Source organism: Hippocampus guttulatus, chromosome 4, assembly GCF_054856545.1.
Source record: "Hippocampus guttulatus isolate MCC_2025c chromosome 4, RoL_Hgut_1.0, whole genome shotgun sequence".
NCBI classification, from domain to species: domain Eukaryota; kingdom Metazoa; phylum Chordata; class Actinopteri; order Syngnathiformes; family Syngnathidae; genus Hippocampus; species Hippocampus guttulatus.
In genome coordinates this window covers 6,226,691-6,238,775 of record NC_141264.1, presented here as the reverse complement: position 1 = coordinate 6,238,775, position 12,085 = coordinate 6,226,691, and the positions used below count along the sequence as shown (strand labels likewise).

Genomic DNA, 12,085 nt, shown 5'->3' with positions numbered 1-12,085 from the left:
TACCCGAGCAACTTTGTCCAGCTCCTCTGGGGAAATCCCAAGGTGTCCCCCGGCGCATTCTTGGCGATCCCATCGGAGCCTTCTCCTGGTGGGATATGCCCAAAATTGTGGCGTTCAGCATCTTAAACAGGTGCTCGAGCCATCTCATCTGGCCTTTGTCAATGCTGAGGAGTTGCAGCTCAACTCTTAAGTGCGTCCCGGAAGACTGAGCCTCCCAACCTTTCTTCAAGGCAGAATCAGAACACTCTATTGAGGAAACCTGTGACCATAGGTGAGGATAGGAACGTGGATCGACCAAAAAAATGCACAGCTTCTCCTTTCGGCTCAGCTCCTTCTTCACCACGATGGACCGATACAGATTCCCGCATTACTTTAGATGTTGCACCAATCTGCCTGTCAGTCTCCTGCTCCATCCTTCCTTCATTCGTGCCATTCGTGAACAAGACCCCAAGATACTTGAATTCAGACAAACCTTTCCCCAACCTGAAGAGGACTGAGGACCATGATCTCAGATCTGGAGATGCCGACTTTCATCCCAACCGCTTTACACTAGGCTACAAACTGCTCCAGTGAGAGATTGCGGCATGATGTAGCCAGGAGAAATAAATCATGTATTAAAAAGTGGAGATGCAATACTGAGGCCACCAAATGGGACCCCGCAACGCTTCGGCTGCAGCTAAAAATTCTGTCCATAAAGGTGCTGAACAGGATTGGTCACTTATGGCATCCTTGGCGGAATCCAACTCTCACTGGAAACGAATTTGATTTCAAACATTTTATCGAATGTGTTTCCTATTCATAATGATCACATGTGCATTGTGATACATATTGATATTGAATTATCGCTAAGCCCTAAAATTATTCAATTCACTTTTTTTATAGGAAGTACCGTTCAACCTTCATCGTCAACTTTTGCACCTACTGTATGTATTTTTTTGTCATTGTCAAACCCGGCAAGCAGTCCGCCTACTGTCAGTTCCGAACTACAAAACACACCTGATTAAAAGCTACAATAGCTACATTTAGCCCTAAAAACAAATTTGTACTTGGTTTGATTTGGATGCTTAGCCAGGGGAAATTGGCAAAGAAAGAGGTCACACAGCGACGGATTTTTTCAAAAACTTACTTCAAACACAGGTAGATGCTACCCCCGACCCCACCTCCCACGCCTGCACCCCACCCACAAACAAGAACTCATCTAGTTACACAGTGACGTCCCAGAACCTTTCTCAGTCACTCTTGTTGTCACATGAAAAAAACAAAAACAAAAGTTGAGCAGTCACTTTATTCACAAAATGTTTATGCAGGAGTCAAAGTTGTCCATGCCAGGACTTGCTTTCACTTGCATGCTGAGCCCCCCAAAGTTTGGTATCCACTGCCACGGCTGAGTGCTTGCCACTTGACACAGCAAAATATAAACTGTCCAAAAAAAATTAAGGAAACACTTGGAGTAACATTTTGCTCTTTAAGTGTCCTGTTTTATAAACAATGTTTATATCTGTCTTGACTTGCTCAGATTCGCTACATCTCCCAGACCCAAGGCCTACCTCCGGAGCACCTGCTCAAAAAGGGCACCAAGACCTCCCGTTTCTTCTGTAAAGAGTCAGAATCTCCTTACCCCTCCTGGAGACTTAAGGTACATGCACACGAATGAAAATAGACATAAATTCATCTTGTATCTTGTCCTCGTAGAATGCAACCATATCGTCGGTTTTAATCAAACTGAACTTGTGCTTTCAAATGCCACTTTTCCATTATATCGCCCCTGTGTGGTCACTTTTCCGTGACACTTTTTCGAGGCCATGCAGCGACAATGAAAAGGCTCCATTAAACCTTTTCCAAGGTGGTTGTAGGACACTGGTTGAGGAGGGCAATGGCCTGGCTTTCTTTACTCGATGCAGCCAGAAACTCCACTGTACACCCCCCATTTTAAGGGAGTAAGACAGCTGGTTACTGCCAATTCATAAAAATACAATACGTATACAGTACACATACCCTCCGTGATTATTGGCACCCCTGGTTAAGATGCCAAGAGCCTTAAAACAAATTACATTTTTATTGCAGAAGTATACTGAAAATTGTAGACATGATTCACCAGACACAGAATCATTCTCATCCCATGGCCATCTCAACCCCAATGAAAACCTGTGGAATCAGCTAAAGAGGAGAGTGCAAAGGAGGGAACCCAGGTCGTTGGATGATTGAGATTGGTCAAAGACCCCCTTTCTTTATTCTTCGATCTTGTGAAACACAGAAAAAGACTGTTTAAAACCACACCCATTTATAATAGACCCGCACGTTTCTCTTGATGGCCGCCGCACATTTCACGATGTCAACAAAAAGGAACACACAGGTTGTGACAGAAAGAGGATGGTTTTTACAATACACCCAAGAATCGGGGTATATTTAAACATCCGAGTTGCTTTCATTCACCTGAATTGACTCGTTCAAGTTAATGGACCTGGCGGCTTGTGCACAACCATGATTGCAGATGCACCAAAATTGAGCTGATGAAAATAAACCTTTCCACCGGAAGTACGCCCTGAGCCGCTATGCATTGCTTGGCTGTTTGGGTCAATGGCATGGCTCAACCTAAAAACATTAAATATAAGAATCAAAAGATGTCTGCAAATTATACTTTGGGGCACCCTGTATATTTTAATATCAGAAAAAAACCACATATGAATCACAAAACCCGACTAAGACCTAATATTTTATCTCTATGAATTTTCGATTTTATTTTTAATTGTTTTTTTTTTCTCCAGACAACAGAAGAGCATGAGAAAGAGACAGGACTGAAATCCAAAGAAGCCAGAAAATACATCTTCAGCTATCTGGACGACATTGCACACGTAAGTTTTAACAGACAAGTCCACGTGTTCGTAAGGGAATTAGGTAAGGTTCGAGCCTAACAGTGATTCAATATTCCTCCGTCAAAACAGCCAACAGTTGGTGCTCGGCAATAATTCGATGTCAACATGTATCACGCTGGACACATCATCAATAGCAGTATAAAAATGCCTGTGTGTCAAGGTCATCTTTATTGTCAAATATGCTCTATGTACAACATACAGCACAGATGAAATTTTCGCAGTGGCGTACACCTGGCAACCTGTTATGCAAGCACTCCAAGAGGGCATTAGTTCGCTACACTTATATTGTATGAACATTGAATGAATGTTAACGTAACGGTCAACAATACCGTTTTGGGCGAGCCGCTTCCGCAAGTAAGCGTTGATGATTGCACTGGTGCAGGAGCATCTTTGCATATTACACTACATTACAATGTACACACAAACAGTCAGTTGTTGTTTTTTTTAATCTTAAGTAAAATATCAAAACTTATCAACATTGGCTAATATGAAATACTTACATTGTGAAACATTTTTCAGCCATATTGCCCAGCCCTCCTAAGACCAGTTTTACTTTTTCAGAGTTGCCTTGACAACTCTTATTAAAGGTTAAATATATGTTACAAGAAAGTTATCTAAATTCTACAAACAGTAATCCCTCGCTATATGGCGCTTCATTTATCGCGGCTTCACTACATCACTTTTTTTTCGAAAGTACTATATTCCGAAAGAAATGCCGAATGACTCAGAGGTTTTGTACATGACTGTACGCATGGCACGACGTCGACCCATGACACCATGATTGGATTAATCCCGTGAGCTGATTGGCTACGCATCTTCGCAGTCCCGCCCAGCACCTTCCCTTGTGTGTCGTCCAGCTGTTGATTCTCCGATTGTTCGCCTGCCTCTCTCTGGCATACTCTTTTCTGTTGTGTTTGCTACATGCGCGGTGGGAGGGAGGGACGGAGGGAGAGGGAGAGAAGTGATTGGGCATGACCAAAAAAAGCAGCACGTGTCTCGAGTCCTCCTCATCAATACTGATTAATTGTCTGATCATAAACACATCGGCTGTGCGGGAATAGCTTGCCAGGAGCTAGCTGGAGGCTAACGGCGGCGACACCGTCTGAGCGTAAACTTAGAGTAACACAAGTCTCTTTGTCTCTCTGAGAAGGCAATGCTGATGAATGTTAACTACTGTATAAGGTTTTATAACTGAAGATTTAAATAAAAGATTTAAATAATGTTCAGATCCTTACTTGGAGTCGGTAATATAAAACTATATTATTATTGATTATTAATCAACATGAAATATAGGTACTGGTATTATGATATACTTTTCAGCCATATTGCACAGTATTTTCAGTCCAGTGATTGTAAAACATGTTTTTCCTTGAATGTTTCCCCATATTTTTCCTTTCAGGTGAACTTGGTGTTGAGTCCTGACAACAGTGACATACAGGCAGAGAAAACCGACAGGAAAGAGTTTGTGTCCCTGCTGAAGCGCATGCTGCTGATAGATGCAGAGGACAGAACTGTTCCCTCCAATGTCCTCACTCACCCTTTCCTCACCATGACTCATCTGCTGGACTACCCACATAGTCACCAGTAAGCCTTTGATAGCTGACTCTGACAGTGTCGTGGGTTTTCTTCCGAGTCCTCCGGTTTCCTCCCACATTGCAAACACATGCATGGCAGGCTGATTGAACACTCCAAATTGTCCCTAGATGTGAGTGTGAGCTCGAATGGTTGTTCGTTTCTGTGTGCCCTGCGATTGGCTGGCAACCGATTCAGGGTGTCCCCCGCCTCCTGCCCGAAGACAGCTGGGATAGGCTCCAGCACCCCCCACAACCCTAGTTAGGATAAAGCGGTTCGGAAAATGAGAGGATGAAAAAGGGTTCGCCCAATCAATTAGACATTCATGAAACACTATATTTTCAATATGTTGCGCCTGAAAAGGTGCCTTTGTCTTGTTTTATTTGAAAACCACACGATTGTTTGTGCCAAAAAGCAGGAACATTTTGTCTCCTAATTCAAGAAAATTACAATCAAAGAAACTGGGAGATGCTTCAACATGCAAAAAGATTCAAATTAACAAAGGATTTCATCATGGTGAAAAAAAAGTAGAAACGCATTCCACCTGATGAAGAGATTCATGGGGAACATCGAAAAAGAAGAATGCTAAAAATATCAATTGGCCAGTTCAGTTACAAATAAGGTAGTTTTAGGTGTATCAGATTTAGATGTAAAACATGTAATTGACATTTTATCCCTTATTTCATACTCACCTTTTGAATGTGAAACCCAAATGAATAAAATGCAGACAAATTACCCTCATCAGTACAGTTGGGATGTGGGGGGGGGGGGGGGTAGTGTAGATGAGCCGCTTCATCTAACTACTACTCTGCTCTGTTTTCTTCAGCGTGCAGTCATCTTTTCGCATCATGGATATGTGCCATGGCTGTCCAAACAGTACAGTTTTTGATGCGTTGAACCAGAACACCGTTCATTTTACCAGACCACCTGTTGGTTCCACTTCTACTTCTTCGGGCCTCCAGCTGGGCTACAACAACATACCAGTTCACACTCAGGTGATTTTTTTTTTTTGCAATATGTCTGTTGTATGTGGCTATCATTTCTTTCGGCCACCAAAATACACACCACCAACACCAGTTGACTCTATTCTCTTTTGCTGGTGGCAATGCAGCCTATTACGCAATCAGGTCATTCAGTGTTGCATCCTGGGCTTGCTCTAACAACAAGAAATGGTCAGTTTGGATGCAGCGACGCCTTCCCACCCATTCTTCTTTGTCCACCCAACATTCAAGGTATAGAGATCGTCGAGATGAAACTGAAGGAAAATCTCATTATTACATCTTAATGTGAACAGAATTATCATTGTAATTATTTTTTCTCACTATGCACGATTGCTCAACAAAGTTAACACCCCCAAAATGTATCCGGACGCACAAGTAATGTATTGCAAGATGCTTTTGAACACCAAAAGTACAAAAGAAGCAACCCCGGCCCTTTTTGCACACTGCTTTTGTTCAAGACAATTCTAAGCATACCAATACAGTATAAGTCCCAACAAACTACGTGGCCTCATTCTCTTTTCCTTTTTGCTACAAGACTGTGAGCTAGACTAATGTTTCCTGTACAGACGAGCAAGTGACCCAATTAAAGCAGCACAAATAAACAAATGGAGCAAAATTTGTTTGATCATTTCTAATTCCAGTATCTGGATAACTCAACAGGCTACAGCACAGCAACAAATAGCAGAGTTCACTTGAAGAGCACATCCTAAGCACGATTGCTTGTTTAGTCAAAAAAGGATCCTTAGATGATTCATCTGTCATGACTTTTTTAGCATGAAGGGAGCCAATACTAATCTCGGTGTATCCTGTTAGCTGCCAATTCTCTCATATTATTTTTGTGCAATTGCACGCACACGTCACAGAATACAACTAGGACCCGGCTACAGGGGCAATTAAGACACCCACTACTCTGTGATCCTTTATTCTATGCTAAACATTTATCGAGAAATCGTTTGATTCCTAGTAGACCATTTAGAAATAAAAATGTAATTTACTGCAATTGATTTTTTTTCTTCTTATGGCTCTTTTAAAGGTAACCTTAACCAAGCAGTTAGGTACTCAGTTCCCATGGTACCTCAGGCGCCTCCTCTTCAGGCCCTCCAAGTGAGGCCTAGTGTAATAACACAGGTGAGACATACAGTAACTTCTCTCCTATACATAATATATACATTCTAACAGTGTGTTGCTGGTGGTTTTTGTTTGTTTGTATTTTTGAGGGGGCAAAGGGGATGAGTTGCCTACCCCAACATCAAGCATGTCTATGGTTGCTGTATTAGATATCATCATGCATCAGATGTCTAATGCGATTACCGAGAATTTCTCTCTTGTCTTGCAGCCAGCCTGGTCTAACCGGGGTCAGCAGCTCCTGGTACCAGCAGCCTGGCCACAGATGACTGCAGTCGGTGTGCCCCCGACTCACCCCATCCCACCACCCACGTCTTCCCTAACCAATGACAGCACACTTTGCGCCCCAAGAATCAGCGAGTGGGGGTTAGTTGCAAGTTTCTTAAATGCAGATGCAGTCAAACCTTGTTTGAACATACCCCATTTACATTTTCACCCCTCTAACGTTCACATTTCAACTTACCTATTTTATGTAATTCATTTTCCATTTGCTGAATTTGCTTCCAACCAACATCTTTATAAGGTAAATTTTATTGTAACGACGAGATTTTTCCCACAAAATCATGAAAAGGCCTTCGTTACGACAAACCACAGGAAGCTAACTGCCGCCGCAACCTTGCTCATAAACAAAATGTACGAGGCCGGATTCCCCTCTGTTGTGAACTAGTTTTGGGCTTTGCTTGTCAAATAATTCCGATTTACTGTACGTGTTTATTTTTTTCCATGTATCCACTGGTAGGGGGTAGAGGTAAGATCGGGCCAAAAAATCCAGCCCGACCCGACCCAGCCCGTGGGTATTAAAGCCCGGCCAATTAACTTGATTTGCAGGCCCGAACCCGAAGCAAACCCGAAATTTCATATTTTATTTGTGAGGACTCGGGAGGAGAAGGGGTCTTTTGTTATAAAATCTAAGTTAACAAGACTGTATAAACATTTACATCTTTTATATTTCTGTTTCTGCAGAGGGTACATTAACCGACAATTTTCCATCATTGACGGATTTTTTTTTAAGAGTTGACGGAAAAATTTAAGGCCATCCGTCATTTTGACGGGTTGAAAATTGGGCCATTAACCACAGCAGCAGTACGTCATTAAGAATCTAGTGTGGCACTTTAAGAGAGAGTAGCAGAGAGACAAAGAAGAACAATGACGGGTGGATAATAGACAGCGACACGAAGGAGTTCTTTGGATTGTCATTGCAAGAGTTTAGTACAATGCGTGTTGTGATGAGGCGACTTCTGTTTGTTTTTTTGTTGTTGTTTTTTTTTTTGCGAACCACGGTCTCTCGTGGCCAAAACTATTCACGGCCTCGAAACACCTCAGCGCACTGTGACATTTGGGTAGCAACATCAAAGTGATATTTATTTTAAAAAAAGTCAGCGAGAGAGAAGCCCCGCCCGACCCGAAGCAATGATTGACATTTTAGGCCCGACCCGACCCGAGCTTCGGGTCGGGCTCGGGCGTGGGCTTGAGATGTAGGGAGGAATTCAGTGTCCCATCTGCCACAGTGCAAATTCTCAATAACTCTCAGAATTTTTTTTATGAAAGTTCTGACATAATTCTTTTACAAACAATATTTTAGCCTTTTGTGGATTGGCGCATGACTGGTGGGATACAATGTGATAGTCTATTACTATGCATTTCGGCTTTTCTGAAATGAAAACAAATTAATAAGCAATGAAGAGATTATCACAGGTTGCACATATTTACAAATTTGCATTCAGTATATCCAGCAGTATATGACTAAAAAATATTTTGCTTTCTTCCCGGCCTCTCTCTTTTGGGCTAACACAGGAAAGTACATTATAGTACCTTGATGCAACAGCCACTCCTGACCAATCACATGCCAGCTGTCTCTGCGCATCAGTCTCTCAACATTGGCATCGCACATGTTGTTTGGCCCCAGTCAGCTAATAAAAGAAACAGGCAGCACCACAACAGGTGAGTGTTTTCTTTAGTCCTGTATAGAGCTGGGCGATATGATAGAAAGGTTTCTAGTGCGCCACCTCTCTCAGATCGTGTCTAGCGTCATTTGCTCTCTTAGGCAAATAATACGGTAACGTGGCATAAAAACAATGACAGAGGCAGCTTGAGTTGACCGACAAAAGCTTGCACTTACTCTGGTAATGCCACACAGCTGCCACCAGGTGGCAATTTGAATAAAAAATAAGGAAGTGATGACACTGAGGAACACAATTTTGGTTGAGTTAGATCTGACAGCAGTTTTTTGGGTCCGAAATCCAAAAGTTATCTCAGTTTTTCTCTTTCATGTAAAAGTTTTGAGCTGTTTTCATTAATAATTTGTAAGAAATGTGTTTGTATGTAAATAATACACTCAGATGAAATAGTTACAAGTTTTGAAGACAAATTTAAAGCATACAATGGAATAAGTGCTGACCTATTGGGAGCTGCGCTGCATACACCCCATCACTCTCAATTGTGAACAAACAAATGGCCATGTCGATGAGTCCAGTTGAATTGCTCAGCTGATGTCGTGCAACGAACTTTTGAAACCAGCCACGGGACGCTTTGAAATCCTCGATGCCCATAGTTAGCGCGGTGGAACTCACCTTCTTTCTAATTAGCGGACGCTTTTTAGCATAACGGGTAAAGCATTCCAGGAAATTGTAGAGCCACAAGAAATTTACTCTGAGCAGCGAATCGGATGCATTCCACTCTCTCTTCCACGGTCATTACCGTTTGGATCGTTTGGATGTCACGATCTACAGGACATAAATTTAAATGCACGAAATAGAAAATCATTCGTGATTCCAGTAAAACTCAGGCCAATAGAGTCACTTACATGTCGCCGTTTTGGATCCAATAAGAGTAAATAGCGGCGTGCGCACAGTTATTCTGTTGTATCGAGCGGGACTAGCTTGAGTTTCCGCTACTGCGTATGGGTTCCGGGTTCCGGGACTTCTGTTGTTATGAATCGGTCGTTAATGTAATATCGTACTCGAAATTTTAATGCATAGGTTTTTATTCTGGGTGAGGGAATTTCCGTTTGACAGAAGTCCGTAGGTGAGAATAATTACTGTATATTTTTTCCGCTTCTGCTCAGCTGTTTCCTTCAAACCCAACTTAAACTTGAACTATCTTTCCATTCTCTCCTGTTTTGAAAGGAACCTGTCCCACCCAGTCAACATCCATACATCTCAATGTCGATTCCCCAAAATGGCCACTGTTGTTGGTCAGGCTGCATTAGGAATCGATAAATCTCAGCGGGAGGCGCCTCTGTCGGAAACACAGCAGCAGACGCAGCTAAATTCGGATGAGGACGATGATGATTCAAAAGAAGGGGTGGACTGCCTCAAAGAGGATGTACCAAACAAAGAGCTGCAGCGAGATGTCACTTTTCTCATGGGTGACACACCAAGCCCGACGCCCAGCGTGATCAGCATCCAGAGTGAAGCAACAGATGGTGAAGAAGTAGAGGAAGACAAACCGCAGTTGTGCTGTCTAAGAGGGTGAGTATCTTTAAATGGTCATAATGGAGGAGAAAAATACCTACTCCCACAAAAGGCACCGTGAAGAACATTTTAACACTGGGTGTGGGATAAAAGACAGTTGTTGCTTTTTTCAATTTTTGGAATTCCTAGCCTATTGACCTGTCAATGTCACCATAGACTGGAATTCTGGCCTCAAAAAAACGATAACCGGTTTTGCTCTCTGTGTAGCTGTCAAGAGCAGTGTGTATGTGAGGTATGCAGAAACACCAGTGCAACTATGGAAAGAGTGTGTTCCCTTAGCAGTCCTGACAGCAGTCTCAGCACCAGTTCATTTGCATCCAACTCTCTGCACTCCAGCCCGTCTGCGTCACCCTGCAAAAGACCCAACAGGTTATTTTCTTTTTATTTGTGGGTGTTTGTTGTCCAAATCATTCAACTGTTTATTTTCCACAAGATTCAAAATACAGCCGTTTTGACGGTACCAACCAAGTTGTTGTTCTTCTGTGTCCAGTATGTCTGAAGATGATGATCACGAGAGCGGATGTGAAACTGTCGAGGGCTCCCCTACATCCAACACATCAACGTCCCCGCATGGCAACAGTCCTTATTGTTTCCTTGACAACAGTAACCGCAACAGCCGCCCAACTTTTGCTGCTGTGGGAGCACCATTGCCTTCCCCTGCGGTGCAGGGTAGGAGTCCTCGAGATCTCAGGACAATGGTGGTTCCACCAATGAGAGTCCAAAACAACATCACTCGAGGAACACGGCAGCGTTTCCAGAGACCAGGTTCGATTTGCCAAATCTGCCCCCCCCCCTCCTCAAATTTGGTATGGTATTTGGTAACAGTGAAGCAATCTGGTTTAAATTTAACTGTTAAATAAACACAATATAAGGTACAATTGTAGAAAATAACATCTCTCCGAATTTTGGGGGTGGAACATAGTTTGTTTTGATAACTTGAGTTGTACTGTAGCCAACAAAATGGTTCTGGAAAAGACCAAGAACAGCAATTTCAAAAATAGAGTGAGAACCCTGATCGTGTCTCGGTCTGGACATTTGGGACACGTGTAGAAGGAGTACACAGATAAGAGATGAAGAAAAATGAAGGTTAATAAGATGAAGAAGGAAGTACCCATCGTCTGGTAGATATGGAAGTGGCATAGATGCCATGTTACCTCTGTGCTTACTACTACAAAATAAAGTGAATAAAAATAAAGACAAAATTCCAAGAATAAAAGAAGCTTAAATTTAAAGTTTAAATAAAACTGTGACAAGATGATTGAAGTGATACTTTATCAGACTATCGAATATCACAAAAGAAAAACAGAATCAACTGACCACAGCTACGGCAGTAACCGGCCTGTAATTTATCAAGCAGCGCATTATTCAGTTAAACCCAAAAGAAATGTTTGATACCTTGTAGTTTTTATCCCGCACAAAATTACATCCTCTTTTCAGCACGTTATAGCACTGTCTCATGTGTTTTGGGCGTCGACTCTGCAGGCAAAAAAGAACCAGTATGGGCTTTCCGCCCTCTAGTGGACCAAAAAGGTCTCAACAGGTGATCATTGCAGACCGGCAGACACATGACATCTCTTTTTATCTGTCGTATTTGAGATGCATCCAAACTAGTAAAATGTAATGTTGCTGAATAGTGACTTTTCCTTCATCAGAGTAACATTCATCAAAATAAACACAAATTGCAAATATTTATTTCCCCGCACATAACATCGTCATCTTGCACTTCAAGGTTCTTTCCGATAAATGTGTGATGGTACTTCAGTTGTAGTGGTTTTAGTGAATTGAATTAACTCCTCTTGGAGGGAAAGGTGGATGCATTTTTCACCCGCTCATAAGCAAATCTTGTCTTTGTGTGGAGGTTCATGATTTACAACAGACATTGGATTAAGACACAAATTCACAATTTGCCACTCTTTCAAGAGTGTTTTTGTTTGAACCGATGCAGATACTGCATGATAGAAATGAGGTCAAGGTAATGGGGACGGTAAAGAATATTCTATACAATTAAGAGATGTAAAACATTGGATATAACAACTTTGCA

General features: G+C 42.2%; 1 protein-coding gene across 1 annotated transcript in view; it reads left to right on the top strand.

Moving 5' to 3' along the window:
• LOC147205756 (homeodomain-interacting protein kinase 3-like) overlaps window positions 1-12,085 on the top strand; it is a 41,106-nt gene that overhangs the window by 21,435 nt on the left and 7,586 nt on the right. The window contains exons 6-16 of the mRNA XM_086108797.1: window positions 1,517-1,636; window positions 2,766-2,852; window positions 4,273-4,457; window positions 5,272-5,440; window positions 5,557-5,677; window positions 6,480-6,574; window positions 6,783-6,937; window positions 8,366-8,512; window positions 9,697-10,041; window positions 10,252-10,413; window positions 10,535-10,809. Of these exons, the coding sequence (XP_085964923.1) occupies window positions 1,517-1,636; window positions 2,766-2,852; window positions 4,273-4,457; window positions 5,272-5,440; window positions 5,557-5,677; window positions 6,480-6,574; window positions 6,783-6,937; window positions 8,366-8,512; window positions 9,697-10,041; window positions 10,252-10,413; window positions 10,535-10,809 (1,861 nt within the window). The remainder of the gene's footprint in view (window positions 1-1,516; window positions 1,637-2,765; window positions 2,853-4,272; window positions 4,458-5,271; window positions 5,441-5,556; window positions 5,678-6,479; window positions 6,575-6,782; window positions 6,938-8,365; window positions 8,513-9,696; window positions 10,042-10,251; window positions 10,414-10,534; window positions 10,810-12,085) is intronic.